Source organism: Sorex araneus, chromosome 4, assembly GCF_027595985.1.
Source record: "Sorex araneus isolate mSorAra2 chromosome 4, mSorAra2.pri, whole genome shotgun sequence".
Classification (NCBI taxonomy): domain Eukaryota; kingdom Metazoa; phylum Chordata; class Mammalia; order Eulipotyphla; family Soricidae; genus Sorex; species Sorex araneus.
In genome coordinates, this window is record NC_073305.1 from 10,448,073 (window position 1) to 10,465,464 (window position 17,392).

Sequence of the window (17,392 nt, forward strand, 5' to 3'; positions counted from 1 at the left end):
AGGGGCTCACCTGGCACGGGCTTGCGCTTCGGCACCGGGGGCAGCTGGAAGTACGGAGGGGGCTTCTTGTACAGCTCGAAGTCCAGGTGGCGTTGGTCCCAGGGCCACCTGTCTCGGTCCAGCACGTTCTCCAGCACGTTCCGGAACAGCGCCCCTTCCTGCCACTCCTGTCCAGGGGCACGAAGTCAGGACCCCCCCTCCCCCCAGATACACACACACACACACACACACACACACACGCCCGCCCCCCGGCCCCCGCCTGACCTCGGTGAACGCGGTGCCCAGCTGCAGCGGGAAGAGGTAGTCGGTGTTCTGCAGGCCCGTCACTTGGAAGCCCTTGGCTGGGAGCCAGGCCCGCAGGGGCGCCCGCCTCGCCGCCCCCTCCTCCTCGGGGTCACGGCAGTCCACCATGGCCGAGAGGTACTTCTGGGAGTAGGTGAATCTCTTCCGGGGCACCTGGGGAGGGGTCAGGTGGGCATGACGGGGTCCCTGAAGAAACCCCCACCGAGGGGCAGAACCCGGGACTGGACTCACGTGGCCGCAGCCCTGCGCCCCCACCCCTGCCCTCCCCCGGAGGGCCCCGGCCTCACCCTGGCCATCTCCTGCTGCAGCTCCTTCCTGGCCAGCACTGCAGGGTTGAGGGCCTGCGAGCTGTAGTTGAAGACGGAGGCAGCCGGGGCGGAGATGTGCAGGGCCTTCCCCACGGGCGGCGCGGGCCTCCTGCCGGCCTGGTAGGCGCTCAGGATGTTGCTCTGGGGAAACCCGCAGGGCCCTTCAGCGGCCACGGGCCTCGGCCTGTTCCCCTGGAAGGGGCATCGCCCTCCCCAAAGCCCCCCCGGGAGCTGGCTCTCAGCCCAAGGAAGGAGGCTGCAGAGCCAGGAGTGACCCCTGGGCATCGCCAGGTGTCCCCACACCCCCCACCCATTAAAAAAAATACAGAGAATCTTGTGGGCTGGTGGGCCCCAGTCAGGACGCCCTGGAGCCCAGAGTAAGCTCTCGAGTTAATAGTCCGTTGGATTTTTTAAAATAAGGAACAATCCAGGGGGCTGGAGTGATAGCACAGCGGGGAGGGCGTTTGCCTTGCACGCGGCCGACCTGGGTTCCGTTCCCAGCATCCCATAGGGTCCCCTGAGCACCACCAGGAGTGATTCCTGAGTGTAGAGCCAGGAGTAACCCCTGGGCATTGCCGGGTGTGACCCAAAAAGCAAAAAAAAAAAAAAAAAAAAAAAAAAAAGACCAATCCGGGGAGTCTGGTGGGGTGGGGACACACTGGGTCCTGCCCAGCCCTACCGGGGCCAGTGGTTGAAGTCCCCAGCATCACATCTGGTCCCCTGAGCAGAGCCGTCCACGGCCCCGAGCACCACCAGCTGTGCCCCCGCCCCCTCCAGGAAACAGCTCAGCCTGCTGGCCCGGGGCTTCAGGCACACATGGGGCCCTGGGCACTGCTGGGGCCCGAAGGGCAGGAAGGAAGCCCAGGAGGGGAGGCACCCGCCCTGCCGCTGGATCTCAGCCCCTCGCCCAAGGGAAAAAAACAACTAAGACAAGACCTGCCCAGAGATCACTCCGGGGGGGCTCAGGGGGCCACCTGGGGTGCTGGGGATTGGACCCGGGTTGGCCACATGCAAGGCAAGAGCCCCAGTGCCCTGCCCACTGTACCCCCTCCAGTCCCTGAACACTGGCCTTTTAAACAGGGCAAAGACGGGCGCAGACCCCCCCCCCCCCACACACACAGGCTGGCAGAGCTGCCACCCTCAGGCCATGCAGACGGGGCCCTGGGGGCACTGCTCCGCCACCGGAGGGAAAAAGACGGGCCAGGGTGATGCACACGAGACACTCGGGCTTCCCCCAGGAGAAACGCGAACAGTCCGCGTCACACTCTCGCCCAGGCTGACGCCAGCCTCGACCAAGCCCCAAGCCCGGACCCGAGCCCACCCTCAGGCGGCCAGGGACCGGCACGGGCACGGGCCACGGCCGCCCTGGAGGACAGGAACGTGGCAGAGGTCTGCGGCCCAGGTCCCGGGACCCCCCGAGTCCCTTTCGGAGGACGGGCCAGCAGCGCAGGAGGCCTCGGGCGAGCGGGCGGGAGCTGGCGGGCGGGCGCCCACCTGGATGAAGCTGCGGCCGCGCTCCTGGCCCTGCAGCGCGATGCTCTCCCGCCACTGCAGGTACCGCGCCTGGTGCTCCTCGATGTCCTGGAACAGGCTGACGCGCGGCTTCGGGGCCGGCCCCGGGCGCGGGGAGCAGGGCAGGATGAAGGTGGCCAGCCCCTCCTCCTCCAGGAACTCCTCCTGCGCGACGGGCAGCCCCAGCTGCTGGCTCAGGAGCCGGACCATGGCCGCGGACGGCAGCAGGCCCCTGGCGACCACCTCCCTGAGCCGCGTGTTCTGGAGGCAGATGTCGTAGATCCTGCGGCAGGCGGGGCCGCCCGCCGTGAGGGTCGGGTGGGAGGTGCCCGAGTCCCCGATGGGAGAACAATGAGGCGGCTGCCCCTGGGGTCTGCCTTGGCCCACGCAGCACCCCAGCCCAGACCCCGCCGGAACAGCCCCACAGGCTGACCCCGAGCGGGGGCTGCGCATCAGAGCCCCCCACCCCAGCCGAGAGCTACCCACGAAGCAAAGCACTGCAGCCCGGGACCCCTCCCTCCACTTGCCCAGAGCTGCACTGGGGAGCCCACCCCTGCCTGCACCTGGTCTCCCTGCCCTCCCCCACTGCAAGGAGGCCTGCCTGGAGGAAGCCACTCCGCGGCACTGTCCTCCCTCTGCCTCTCCCGGCTCCACAGTGTACACATGTGACATGCGGATACTGGGCACACGCGCGCATGCGTCTCCCCGCTGGTTCTGGAACTGCCCGCGGCAGGGGGAGCGCCATTGCCCTACCAGGCACACCCCTCCCCTGCGCCCCCTCGGCTGAGACACGCGGCCGGACTGAAGCAGTAGCGGCCTGTCCGGTAGTGGCTGCTCTCAGGCCGCTGGCCCCCCAGTCACCCGCACTCAGGCCTCTCAGCCCCACTGACGCTTGGGGCCAGTGCAAGAACTCAGGGAGGAGTACAAGCCTGCCCGGAGGCCCCGGGTTCGATCCCCAGCACCCCTGGGTCCCCCGAACAGCCCAGTGCCCCCCTCCCCAGCCCCCACACGGCCTGAGCACTGAACGGACCCACCACGCGCTGCAGGGAAAGGCGCCCGGACACTGTTTGCTATTTAAAGGTGCGACTCGGCCTCCAGCAGGCAGCAGGGGACGGGCCGGGGAGTGACCAACCGAGCACCCGCTGGGGCAGCAGGGTCTGTCCCCTGAGCCCCAGGCCCCAGCCCTGGATCAGGACATGCATTTCTTGGAGAGAGGCTCGAGGAGCGGGAGGGAGGCGTGTGGCTGGCAGACGGGGGGCACCACCCCCGGGACCCCCCTGCTGTATCTGGCAATGCCCCCCCCAGCTGTGGGGCTACCCTAGAATATGTCCCTGAGAACATAGGCGGGTCCCAGTGATGCGGCTGGTGTGACGGAGCCGTCACGTGGCCTTTCAGAAAAGCCTCGGTGGGGGGCCGGAGCAATAGCACAGCGGGGAGGGCGTTTGCCTTGCACGCGGCCAACCTGGGTTCGATCCCTGGCATCCCATATGGCCCCCCAAGCACTGCGAGGAGTAATTCCTGAGTGCAAAGCCAGGAGTAACCCCTGAACATCGCTGGGTGTGACCCAAAAAGCAAAAAAAAAAAAAAAGAAAAGAAAAGAAAAGCCTCGGTGGGCCCGGGCCAGGGACCCTCAGAGCTGAGCCCCAGGCATGGCTCAACGTCCTCGAGCAGATAAAGTCACCCCAGCAGCACCCCCGAGAGGTGAGTGGAAAGAAAGGGGTCACAGGGGCCTGAGGCCACGAGAGTGCAGGGCCCCGGCACGTGTCCACCCCGCCGTGGGGGGCCAGAGGCCATGAGGGCGCGGAGCTTCTGCACGGGTCCACCCCGACGGGGGGGGGGGGGGTCAAAGGCCACCAAGGCGCGGGGCTCCTGCATGTGTCCACCCCGCCGTGGGCCCGCACTCAGCAGCCGCGCCCCGAGGGCCGGAGAGGGCGGGACCACGCGAACTCCTCCCCTTGCCTCCCCCGGCAGCCCGCCCTGTGCCTGGACATGCGCGGACGGGACCCGTTCCATATGGGCGCCACGAGCCCAGATCACCGGGGCTCCCCGCCCCCGCTAGCCGCCTCGCGCACCTGGTCAGGGCCTGGAAGACGGGCTTCGGCACCGTGTCCCGCAGGTAGAGCTTTGGGCGCCGCATCAGCTCTTCCAGGGGCTGGCAGAGGCGCACGTGGTACACGACGCTGTCCAGGTCCCCGTACAGGCGGCGGCGGAAGAGCAGCTGTGAGTTGTACAGCGCCTTGAAGGGCGCGCACGGCCTGCGCTCCGCCACGGCGATCCTGCAACGCGGCCGGGGCGCCGGGCACGGCTCGCACACTCGGCGCGAGCAACGGGCCCGGGGCCTCCCACCCTGTCTGGACGGGACCCTCTGCTGGGTGCAAATAGGCTCCGGGTTCACGGACCCTCAATCCCATTTGACAGCTGTCTCTGGGTAGCACAGCTGCGGGACCCGGAACCAGGCTAGTGGCAGCCGGAGACCTGGGATGATTTTTTTTTTCTTTTTGGGTCACGCCCAGAGATGCTCAGGGGTTGCTCCTGGCTCTGCACTCAGGAATTACTCCTGGCGGTGCTCGGGGGACCCTATGGGATGCCGAGGCTTGAACCTGGGTCGGCCGCATGTAAGGCAGACGCCCTCCCCGCTGTGCTATTGCTCCAGTCTGGGATGAATTAATGAGGGCAGGAGCGAAGATAGACGAGATCAACTTTCTTTTCTTTTTTCTTTTTGGGTCACACCTGGCGATGCACAGGGGTTACTCCTGGCTTTGCACTCAGGAATTACTCCTGGCAGTGCTCAGGGGACCATATGGGATGCTGAGCACCCGGGTCGGCCGCGTGCAAGGCAAACGCCCTACCCGCTGTGCTATCGCTCCAGCCCCCTAACTTTCTTTTCTTTTTTCTTTTTTTTTTCTTTTTGGGTCACACCCAGCGATGCACAGGGGTTACCTCCTGGCTTTGCACTCAGGAATTACTCCTGGTGGTGCTCAGGGGACCATATGGGATGCTGGGAATCGAACCCGGGTTGGCCGCGTGCAAGGCAAACGCCCTACCCACTGTGCTATTGCTCCAGCCCCTCTTTTCTTTTTTCTATGTTTGGTTTTGGTGTCGTACCTGGTGGTCAGGGGGAGCTTACTCCTAGCAGACTAGGGGGCCACATGGTGTGCCGGGGACTGACCCCCGGTCTGCCGTATGCGGGGCAGGTGCCCTCCCTGCTGTGCTCCAGCCCTTGATGGGATCGTTCCGTCACAGGGCCGGGAGAGTCTGTATGTGGCTGCAGTGTCACCCACTTACCCTGCACTAAGACGGCACACACGGGCCTGGCTCAGAGCTAACCTCAGCCACGGCGGGCGGGAGAAGGGTGCTGGAGCCTGCTGAATCTCTGACGTGCAAGTCGGACGGCACCCTGAGTTACGACTGGGCCACTCACAGCTAGAGCAGCAAGCGGTGGCACAGCACAGTACCTACACAGCGCTCAGTCCTCACATAGCAATAAGTACTTACACAGTGTTCAGTACACCGAGCTCAGTACTTGCACATCACTCAGTACTTGCACAGTGCTTGGTAATTTTTACAGTGCTCAGCTGAGTAGCACCCCATCCTTGAGCCCTCACAGGAGCAGCCAGCACAATATATATACAGGTATATATACGTACATATACATATATATGGGACTGGAGCGACAACACAGCGTGTAGGGCGTTTGCCTTGCACATGGCTGACCCGGGTTCGATTCCTTTGTCCCTCTCGAAGAGCCTGGCAAGCTACCTCCCGCCCGCACGGCAGAGCCTGGCAAGCTACCCATGGCATATTTGATATGCCAAAAACAGTAACAAGTCTCACAATGGAGACGTTACTGGTGCCCACTTGAGCAAATCGATGAACAATGGGACGACAATGCTACAGTGACAGTGCTATATATCACGATCACGATATCCCATTAAACACCGATTTCTTGGGCGGGCCCAGTAACATCTCATTTCGTCCTTTCCCTGAGATCTTAGAAGTCCATCTGGACTTGGCCCTTTCAACGATATTGCACTGGGGGCTCTTTAGGGTCACAGGAATGAGATCCAGCTGGATCTCAAGATATATATATATATATATATATATATATATATATATATATATATATAGTATGCAGAAGTTCAATTGATATTTGCATCAGTTTTTGTATCTTAAAGCTTCATTAAACAATCTAATCTGTCCCTTCCCCCCAAGTGCCAGGAATAAAATTCAGGCATGCCAGACACGTGCTTATCACTGTGCCACATTCCCAACCTGAAATTAAAAAATAGTTTTAAATGATCTTACTAGCTTACAAATTGCTTAATTACTGACATGACCTGAACACTTGTTGCAGTCTCTAAAGCTATTTCCTCAAAATCATGTTCTAGCTTTACCCCACAAATTAAGGTATCATGTTACTGTCATTAATTATTCTGTCATTATTGTTCTTGTTCAAAATTAATTTCCAGGATCTAGAGAGATAGTCGAGTGGGCAAGGAGCTTGCCTCAGCCACAGCTGGCCCCCAAGCTGGGCTTAATTCCTGACCCCCTCAGCCCTGTCAGGAGTGAGCCCTGAGCACAGAGCCGGGAGTAAAGGCCCTGATAACCATCAGGTGTGGCCCAAACGACCCCCTCAAAATTCTCCCTAAACTCCATTAGACTCATTTACAGTACTCCTTCATTTCATCTAAACTGTGGAGAGGAGGAAGCCAGTGGCCTTGCATTAACTCACCGGCGGATCAACATTTTACTGAGTTACGATTCACTTTCCCTATGCCCAAGGTCGCCACACTGGGGCAGCCCCCGAGTTCCCAACCCCTCAGGCCCTGAGGACCATCGGCCTGCTGGGATAACTCCTGGGACAGCCCTGGGCGAGTCAGGGCTGGGGCGCGGGGCAGGTGCAGGACAGGAAGTGCCTTCCTCCGGGAAGGCCTCCAGGCTTGGACGCAGCTCCCCGTCCCAGGCCTCCCCCTGCCCCGGCGCCGAGCGGGCCCCTACCGGCTCTGGTAGTTCTCCCACAGGCGCTTCAGGCCCTGGCAGGGCAGGCCCTCCAGGACGAGCAGGTGGCGCTGCCCGTCCAGCAGGTGGAAGCCGGTGATCACGTCCAGGTCCTGCCGGTCCTTGACGTTCATGCGCACCCTGATGGCCGGCAGGACCTGCGAGACGTTGCCCAGCGGGTAGGTGTCCACGTGGAGGGCCCTGGCATTGATGACCGTGATGTCGTGGAGCAGTGGCCGCAGGAGCAGGTGCTGCCTGGACCCGAACACGAAGATGACGCGGCCAAACGGGGGGCCCGTGGGGTCGGGCTCGGGGGTCTCGGGCCCGGCCTGCGGCAGGGGGACCTCGACGTCCACCCGCAGCTTGATCTGGGAGTGGGCCTCCAGGTAGTCGCCCGCGGGCAGGGGCTGGACGCTGTCCAGGGCCCGCGGCCGCCTCTTGTGCAGGCTGGGGTTGGTGGGCGGCGGCTCGCAGCGGTGGATGGGGACAGACAGGTTCAGGGACTTGTGGCCCAGGAGGAGGTCCGCGAAGCTGACTCGGGCCACCCCGTACGGGTCCCACGTCTTATGCTGTGACTCAGAGGGGTGGGACTCGGGGTCTCGGGGGGAGACGAAGGCGTGGAGGTTGGGGTAGGTGTCCAGGGGCTCCTCGCCGAACAGAGCGGGCCTCTGGCTGCTGTTCTCGGTCTTGAGGTCCCGGTCGTGCACCTCGACCAGCAGGGGTGGGCCTTCCAGGAGCTCCCGCACGTCCCCGGGGTGCATGTCCCCCAGGAAGATGACGTTGACGTCCTGGAGGTAGATGCGGCTGCTGTGGGGATACCCGTCGGTCACGTGTGCCGGCATGCCGGGAAACTGGTACTTGCAGTAGACGGGCGTGCACTGGCTCTAGGTTCCAACAAGGAGGCGGCAAGTCAGGACCCCAAGCGTGTGGCCCCCGCAGACCCCACGGCTCGACCTCCCACCACTCCCCCAGAACACCCCTGGGAGCACCCAGATCCTCCTCCCAGACTTTGTGACTGCCCCCAGACCCTCCTCCCAAGCAGGGTGTGCCCTGGACATGGGTCAGGTGCCCTACGCACACCTGTCGGTCTGGTTCCGAGCTGACCCATACACGCCCCGGGAGGAGCAGCCGAGATGCTCGAACACCCAAAGTCCGAGCCAAGGCAAAGGGCAATACAGTCACTGTCACTGTCACTGTCATCCCGTTGCTCATCGATTTATTCGATCGGGCACCAGTAACATCTCTCATTGAGAGACTTATTGTTACTGTTTTTGGCATATCCAATACGCACGGGGAGCTTGCCAGGCTCTGCCACGCGGGCTTGATACTCTTGGTAGCTTGCCAGGCTCTCCAAGAGGGGCGGAGGAATCGAACTCGAGTCGGGCTGCGTGAAAGGTGAACGCCCAACTGCTGTGCTATCGCTCCGGGGAAATTTGAGAAGCAACAACCACAGCGACGGAAATTGGACCATTCGCTGGTGAAAGGGGCCAGAGGGATGGGAACGAGTGAAGGTGGTGGCCTTGCCTGATGCCCACCCACCCCAGTTCCGTCCCTGGGCACCGCCTTGTCCACTGGGCACCTCCTGGTACAGCCCTGGACACTGCAGGCCCGGGCAGCGGAAGGTGGTCAGCATCAGGCCCGGCAGGAAAGCTGCCCCCGGCTGTGTCCCGGGGAACCTGTGCCAGCTGACGGGCTGTGGGGTCTCCACGCACAGACCCTCCTGGGGCCCTGAGCCACCCCCAGAAGCCGGCTTCCTTCCTAGTCATCTTCCTCACATGCGCCAGCTCCTCCTCTCAGACTGCGGGAAACAGAATCCCTGTCTGCCGGGCTCGGGGACAAAGCGAGCCCGCGTGCAGCGGTCTGCAAGGAGGCGCTCGCTCCCACGTGGCGGCTGCAGCGTGTCCGGCCGTAGCCGTTGTGTCCCCGGCCCCGGGAACCACAGGGCACCCGTGGGCTCTCGGCCAAAGCCCACTGTGCCTTCCCCTGTGCCAGAAGACAACTGGCAAATCCTCAACCAGGCGTTTTTCGTGTTGGGGCATGGGAGGGAGAGAGTTTGGGGACCACATTCCCCATGCTCAGGGCTGACTCCCGGCTCTGTGCTCAGGGCTCACTCCTGCCTAGGTGCTCACTCCCAACTCTGTGCTCAGGGCTGACTCCTGGCTCTGTGCTCAGGGTTAACTCCCAACTCTGTGCTCAGGGCTGACTCCCGGCTCTGTGCTCAGGGTTAACTCCCGACTCTGTGCTCAGGGCTCACTCCCGGCTCCATGCTCAGGGCTGACTCCCGGCTCTGTGCTCAGGGTTAACTCCTGGCTCTGTGCTCAGGGTTAACTCCCAACTCTGTGCTCAGGGCTGACTCCTGGCTCTGTGCTCAGGGCTGACTCCCGGCTCTGTGCTCAGGGTTAACTCCTGACTCTGTGCTCAGGGCTCACTCCCAGCTCCATGCTCAGGGCTGACTCCCGGCTCTGTGCTCAGGGCTCACTCCACACTCCGTGTCAGGGTCACTCCTGACAGGGCTTGGAGGAGCTTATATGAGACACGGGGAATCAGAGTGGGCCCAGCCTTGTGTGCTGGGAGGACTCAGCAGAGGGAGACGGGGACCTGAGCCTCCAGGATGGGGTCATAGGTGTTGAGGCAGCAACTCCCTAGGTTGAAAATCAGTGCTCAGCCTGGGGGCTCGCAAAGAAGTCACTTCGGGGGGGTTGCTACCGCTGTAATGAGGAATTCCAGGGGCTCCGTGGGAAGGGAGACTCAGCCCCCTGCCCTGGAGAGACCCTGGGGGTCCTGAACCCGGAGACCTCAGCTCCCCTGGCCGGCAGGGCTAGACCCGGGGTGCCGGAACAGGGGTGCAGACGCACTCTGGCCAGGGCGAGAAGCTGGAGACAGCCCGTGACCAGCCCCCGCTGGCGACAGGCAGGGCCCGGGGCAGCGGCGTGGCCGGGCGCACCTCCAGCTTCCAGAGCGGCACCGGGGACGAGGGCAGGCGGCTCAGGCGGTTGATCTTGATGGTCATCGGGTTCAGCTCCTGCCGCTGCTGCTCGGTCATGAGGGGCTCCTCGGTCTTCAAGGTCAGGAAGCAGTCTAGGATGTTGGGGGAGCGCCCGTGGCCCCGGCTCAGCACCATCTTCCATCCTGGGGGGGGGAGGAGACAGGCACCGCCTCAGCCCCAGGGCGGGCGGAGGCCGAGAGGGCCCGGCCCGAACCCGACTACTGGGGGAGACATTGCGAGTCACCCGCCCTTTCGCCAGCAAAGTCCCACAACAACTGTCCACTACTTTTTTTTTTTTTTTTTGCTTTTTGGGTCACACCCAGCGATGCTCAGGGGTTACTCCTGGCTCTGCACTCAGGAATTGCTCCTGGTAGTGCTTGGGGGACCATATGGGATGCCGGGGATTGAACCCAGGTCGGCCGCGTGCAAGGCAAACGCCCTACCCGCTGTGCTATTGCTCCGGCCTAACACTACTTTTTTTTTTCTTTGCTTTTTGGGTCACACCTGGCAAGGCTCAGGCTTACTCCTGGCTCTGCACTCAGGAATTACTCCTGGCGGTGCTCAGGGGACCCTATGGGATGCCGGAGATCGAACCCGGGTCAGCCACATGCAAGGCAAACGCCCTCCCCGCTGCACTGTTGCTCCAGCCCAACTTAGATCTTGGGATCACCTCGCCGCAGAGGCCCTTCTGGGCCACCCGTGGGTTCGGGGACGCTCAGTCTGGGTTCCAGGGCTGCGGGAACACGCCCCCGAGGGGTTTGGGTGGCTGTTGTTGGGCCACAGCCAGCAATGCTCAGGGATGACTCCTGGCTCCGCGCTCCTGGCGGTGCTCAGGGGGGTCCTATGGGATACCGGGGATCTAACTAGGGTTGGCCGGGTACAAGGGAAGCGCCCCCCTATTGCTCCGACCCCCCCACGGGGGTGTGAAAGCTGTCCCAGTGCTGCGAGCATGGTGGCCCCAGCCATTCTTTAAGGATCCTCGGAGGGTCCTTAGAGTCCAACCGAAGGACACAGCTGCAGACGCTGCCCTCTGCGTCCCGTCCAGGAGCAGCTGAGCCGCCGGCCGGCACCGCGCAGACCACGAACCTTCTGCTGAAAAGCCTCTGGCGCAGGTGGCGACAGGCCCTGGCCCGGAGCAGGCAGCGCCCGCGTCTGCCCCCGTGCCGTGGCGGTGATGCCGGCTCCGGCGTGGGCACGGGCTGCTGTGGAGCTTTCGCAACAGCCGCCCCGGGATAGGGCCAACTGACCCCCCGCCCGGACACCAGGAGCCGTGAGGACACTGGGCCAGGGGCTGGAGCGACAGCACAGCGGGGAGGGCGCTTGCCTTGCACACGGCCTGACCCAGGTTTGATCCCCAGCATCCCACAGGGTCCCCCGAGCACCACCAGGAGTAATTCCTGAGTGCAGAGCCAGGAGTGACCCCTGAGCATCACTGGTCACCGGGTGTGGCCAAAAAAGCAAAAGAAAAAACAAAACAAAACAAGACACTTGGTCCAGCGAGGTCCACCCATTTCCCCAGGTGTGGACGTACTGGGCAGCACCCCTCCCCCACAGTAAAAGTACTAGTTTGCTTTGTCTTTTGTTTGGGGGGCCACAACGGGTGGTGCTCAAGGGGTGCTCCCAGCCCTGCACTCAGGAATCTCTCCCGGCAGCCTGCGGAGACCATACGGGACGCCGGGGACCGAACCAGGGTCAGCAGCTGCGAGCGAGGCCAACACCCTCCCCACTGTCCTGTCTCTCCGGCCCCTCTAGTTTGCTTTTGTGGGGGCTCCCCGGCAGTGCTAGGGCCCTGGGGTCACTCTCAGCGACCCTCTGCCCAGTGGACGTGGCCCTGCTGTGCGGGCTCAGGCCTGGCAGGGTTTGGGACTCCCAGGGGCTCCCGTCAGAGCCGCCCTGGGGGTGCTGGGCGGCCAGGCCCCCCGGGGACCAGACTCAGAGCCTCGGGGCATGCAGTCCCGCCCCCGGCCTTGAAGTGCAAGGACGGGGTTCAAATCCTCAGCCTGACTCTGGGTCGTCGCGTGGCCCAGGATGAGTCCGTGGCTCCCTGACGCTGTTTGCTCAGAAGATGAACCCAGGTACCCCCTGGTGCAGGCCAGCAGGGACAGCAGGGACTCGAGGGGGAGGGGGCCGGGCAGCCTCTCGCATGAGGTGTGAGCCGAGAGAGACCCAAGTGCACTTCTCAGGCACCTCTAAGCCAGCGCTCACCCTCGGGGAGGGGTCACTGACGACGGGACAGGGGACACGGCGGGGACTGGGCCTGTCCCGGGCAGTCCTCAGGGCTCCCTCTGTCTCCTCAGGCCCACACAGAAAGACCCCGCGTAGCTGCCCCCCTGGTGGGGAACGCGGGGCCGGGCGAGGGCAGCGATCACCTCAGGGGGGGCCAAGACCCCAGGCCTGCCCTCAGGCGATGCTTTTTTTTTTTTTTTGCTTTTTGGGTCACACCTGGCGATGCACAGGGGTCACTCCTGGCTCTGCACTCAGGAATTACCCCTGGCGGTGCTCAGGGGACCATATGGGATGCTGGGAACCGAACCCGGGTCGGCCGCGTGCAAGGCAAACGCCCTCCCCGCTGTGCTATCGCTCCAGCCCCCTCAGGCGATGCTTTTGAGGGAGAGGTACATGGTGAGCCCAGGAACTTTCTAGAATCCTACTGGGTTACTGGCCAACCAAGGCGCCCCACCAGAGTAAACCAAGTCTGTGGCCCAGTTTGAAATTGAAGATGAAGATCAAAGCTGCCGGCTGGCTTGGGGGCGTCTTCATCTCTTCTGTTGTTTCTACTGTTGGGGGTGGGGGCGCTTTGGGCCTCACCCAGTGGTGCTCAGGGCTGGCTCCTGGCTCTGTGCTTAGGCAGAGACACTGGCAGTCCTCAGGGACTGAGCAGGGCCTGTGCCAGGCAGGCACCCTGACCCCTGTACGCTCTCTGGTCATCGTCTTTTTCTCTCTTTCATCTTTATTTTTTTGGTGGGGAGAGGGTGTTCTGGAAGGTTCTGTGGGATTGAACCCAGGTCACCTGCCTGCGAGCCAGGCGCGGCAATGCACTGAGCTGTCTCCCTGGTCCCGGGATCGATCTTCCTGCGTTATGGCCCTACAGCAAAGACAGACCCACGCTCAGCCAGTCGCCGTGAACCGTAGCACTGGTCTAAGGGACGAGGCCTGCTGCCGCTCCCTGCTGGCGTCCTGTGGTCGCCTTCCAGGCCACGTACATGCCACGGCAGACACAGCTGTACATGCCTGTACAAGGCTCCACAGTAGCTCAGGTGGGCGCCAGCCCTGCCCTCTGGCTGGGAACAGCCTTTTTTGGGGGGGTCACATCCAGCAATGCTCAGGGGTTACTCCTGGCTCATGCACTCAGGAATTGCTCCTGGCGGTGCTTGGGGGACCATATGGGATGCCGGGGATCGAACCTGGGTCGGCCGTGTGCAAGGCAAACACCCTCCCCGCTGTGCTATCGCTCCGGCCCCCAGCCTCCCCCCTTTGACTGGATTCAGCCTTCAGCTCAGAGCTGGCATAGGGCCGGGGCAGGCCCCCAAGGACAGCTCAGTCAGGGGTTGCCCCCCCGTCTTGGCTTCCCCCCACTGGAGTCCGTCATGCCAGGTAGGACCAGACTTTGGGCTTCTCCCCTCGTGGCGAAATGAAGGTGCAAAAGCACCTCTAGCCCCCAGTGAGGCGGCTGACGGGGCGGCAGCGCAGAGGGGCCCTGGCTCCTGCGGGGGGCCCCCCCCCCGGGCTCAGGGCCACGGCAGCACTTCGCAGAGACAGTGGCCCTGGAAAACTCACAGGACCACAGAAGGACCCACCTTGAAGGGAAGCTGGTTTTCAAAAAGCACTTAAAGTGCAAGCTAAAGCGTGAACAGTATTTCCTGACAACCTATCAACAGCAACCAAGTGCGGGCCCAGGCTATGGATCTCGTCTGCAGAATTCAACAGCGGCTGTCCTCCCCCTGCCCCCCGCCCCACCACACACACACACACACACACACACACACACACACTCACACACACACACCCCTTTCACATCTGTTTCTGCTCCCAATATAAGCCTGCGAGTCTGCACGCTTGCCACTAGAGGGCGCGTATTCAGGCTAATGGCCCTCCCAAATTCAGGAAAGGTTAGAAGTTATTTTCTCTAAAAAAAAGAACTTTTTCTCTCCATATAACCCTTTTTAAAACCAAAAAAATGTTTGTTTGTTTTTTTGTTTGTTTTTTTTTTTTACCAAAACATGTTCTGAGGTCTCTATTTCCAAATACATGGACATAAACATTTATCTCTGATCAAACTCTAGAAACACAAGTTTATATATTAAAAAAAGAAAGAAAAAAACGGTGGGTTTTACAAAGAAAATAATCAAACCCTTGTCGCTGAGCTTTGTGACCTTGAGTAAGTTACTTGGCTTCTCTGAACTTTGGCTCCTCCGTGGAAGACAACAAAATAGTGACAATCACTCACCAGCCCTAACACGGTTGCCAGTTTGTGGGGCGGCCTGGAGCATATCACAGAAAGTACACGACAGGGGCTGGGGCCAGAGAGATAGCACAGCAGGGAGGGCGTTTGCCTTGCACGCGGCCGACCCGGGTTCGGTTCCCAGCATCCCATAGGGTCCCCAGAGCACTGTCAGGGGTAATTCCTGAGTGCAGAGCCAGGAGTCACCCCTGAGCATTGCCGGGTGTGACCCAAAAAGCAAAAAAGTACACAACAGGACAGAAATAACCTTTCCCTTCCCTCAGTCCCTTCGTGGGACGAGTCTGTAAAAGCCTTCAGGAGCGTGCGGGTGGAGACAGCCTCTCATTCTGCAATCAATAGGGCGACACTCAGGCTGGGGCGCCAGCACAGCGGGGAGGGGGGAGGGCGCTGGCCTTGCACGTGGCTGACCGGGGTTTGATCCCCGGCATCCCCATGGTCCCCCGAGCCCCGTCAGGAGTGACCCCCGAGTTGCCGAGCCAGAAGTGAGCCTCGAGCACCGCCTGGTGTGGCCCCAAAACAAACAAACAGAGACACAGCCTTCGTTCCCCTCATTCATACATGTACATATGCATGTACGGGCACAAACAGAGAGACAGCCTTCGCACCCCTCAGAGCAGAGCCTGCCCACCGCGGGCACACGCGTGTGCACTCGCCCTGATTCCCCGACACCCAGACACGCCCCTCCCCAGGCCAGGACAGCAGAGAGCAGGGCTTGGCTCTGTGGCGGTCACTCAAGGACACTCAGCCCCACGGGGGCCGGAGGGCAGGATGGCCGCACCTGCGAGCAGCGGCGTGAGCGACAGCTGGATGGAGAAGACGTCCGGGGTGAACGGGGCCATCAGCAGCCTCATCTCGCTCTCCTCGTCCTTGGACATTTTCTTCATTCTCCTCGACAGTTTCCTTTTTGCTGCCAAATCTGCTTGTCTGGCTGTGAAAACAGAGGGAGGCCTTGAGCACTGCAAGGAGCCCACATCTGCACCACCTTGTGGACAGGCAGGCGTGCTGGGGAGATTCTGGAAGGTGCTGGAAGGTTCTGGAAGTTTCTGGGGTTGTTCTCTGTGCTCTGCTCCTTCCCAGCATTTGCCAGAGGGGTCTCCAGGTGGATACATCAAGGCAGGAAGAAAGTGGGCTTCTTTCTGGGGCTCCCGCAGAACGTGGGCTGAGGGAATACTGATGTGGGTAGACGGCAGGTCAGCTCTGGACGCTGTGGAGGCTGAGGGCTGAACTTCGGGACTGAATCACGGATGCCGGAAAAGCGCCTCAGCCACATGGAGCCTCAGCCCGCCCCCATCAGGCACACAGCACCTGCCTCCAACAGTCACCCCCTCCAACAGAGGGGGTGACATGGGAGGTCAGGGTCACGGGCAGCGAGAGCCAGGAACTGTGGGTTCTGTGATGGGAGCAGATGGGAAAGCCCAGCACTTGACACACACGCACACACGCATATGGGTGCCCACTCACACACGCACAGATGCTCGCTCACATGCACACGCATATGCACACACAGGGGTGTTCGCTCACAAACACATGCACACACATATACACACATGGGCGTTCACACACACATGCACACACACAAGCGCTCATTCATACACGTACATATGCATGCGCACACACGCACACACGCACGCACACACGGCACTGAGCAGATGCAGAGGGAAGGACGTGCCACCACCAGATCCAGCAGGTCCCAGACCGTCCACCCCAAGGCCCAGGGGGTAAGGGCCACGCGTGCCCCACACACACCGGCTGCAACCTGACGAAGCAGAGCTGGAGGCGCCAGGAGAGACAGTCTGATAGAGGCGGTGCTGCGGCCGCGGAGGGCTGCTGAGACAGAAGGCGCAGGGAGGAGGCAGCGAGGAGGCCAGTGCAGAGAAGCCCGGAGAAGGGGCACGTCCCGGCCCCGCAGGAGGAGCCAAAAGAATGATAAAATGAATGAAAATAAATGGTTACAAAACCTCAGTAAAATGATTTGAATGATCAGCGGGCAGGGCGGGCACAGCGGGCAGACTGGGCAGGGCGGGCAGGGCGGGCAGGGCTTGTGCCTGGCATGGGGCCGACCTGGGTTCAATCCCTGAGCCCCACCAGGAGTGATCCCTGAGCACAAAGCCAGGGGTACGCCGAGCACAGCTGAATGTGGCTCCAAAGCCAAAGACAAACACAATGAGAACACAATAAGTGCTTTGGGAAACTTGTCTGGGCCCCGAGAGGCAGAGCAGTGCACGTGGCGGACCTGGGTCCCACCCCAGTACCACATATGGTCTCCCCAGCCCTGCCAGAAGTGAGCATCTTTTCTTTGGTTTTGAGGCCATACCCAGAGATACTCAGGGGTTACTCCAGGCTCTGTGCTCAGAAATTACAGGATGCAGAGGATTGAACCGGGGTTAGCTGCATGCAAGGCAAACACCCTCGTGCTACACTATTGCTCTGGCACCCAGCAGTGATCCTTGAGGGCAGAGCCAGGAGTAAGCCCTGAGGAATGCTAGGTGTGGCCCCCAAACAAAACATTAATAATATAACAGATGCTACAAAAGAAGTGAGCACTGGGTGAAGGAGCACTCACAGAGGAGGCCAGAGTGGCTTATGGGACTTTGTTCTTGCATCTCTAGCTCCCGACACCCAGTCAGGGAGGCTGAGCGCGTCACTGGGGCAGCCCTGGTCACGGAATTCTGGGGCCAAGTGTCCTGGCTCCAGAGTTCTTTTTTTCCACTTTGGGGCCACACCCGGCAGTGCTCAGGGCTTTCTCCTAGTTCTGCACTCGGGGGTCAACTCCTGGCAGTGCTCGGGGGATGGTATGGGGAGCCAGGCACGGATCCGGGCCAC

General features: G+C 61.7%; 1 protein-coding gene across 2 annotated transcripts in view; it reads right to left on the reverse strand.

Moving 5' to 3' along the window:
* CFAP92 (cilia and flagella associated protein 92 (putative)) overlaps window positions 1-17,392 on the reverse strand; it is a 33,531-nt gene that overhangs the window by 1,459 nt on the left and 14,680 nt on the right. The window contains exons 8-16 of one of the 2 annotated variants that reach the window (XM_055136739.1): window positions 16,316-16,396; window positions 15,348-15,497; window positions 10,066-10,250; window positions 7,122-8,005; window positions 4,196-4,399; window positions 2,106-2,406; window positions 591-752; window positions 265-456; window positions 11-167 (exon numbers count right to left, since the gene is read on the reverse strand). In XM_055136739.1, coding sequence (XP_054992714.1) covers window positions 11-167; window positions 265-456; window positions 591-752; window positions 2,106-2,406; window positions 4,196-4,399; window positions 7,122-8,005; window positions 10,066-10,250; window positions 15,348-15,497; window positions 16,316-16,396 — 2,316 coding nt within the window. The remainder of the gene's footprint in view (window positions 1-10; window positions 168-264; window positions 457-590; window positions 753-2,105; window positions 2,407-4,195; window positions 4,400-7,121; window positions 8,006-10,065; window positions 10,251-15,347; window positions 15,498-16,315; window positions 16,397-17,392) is intronic. The other variant, XM_055136738.1, reaches the window with a different exon arrangement.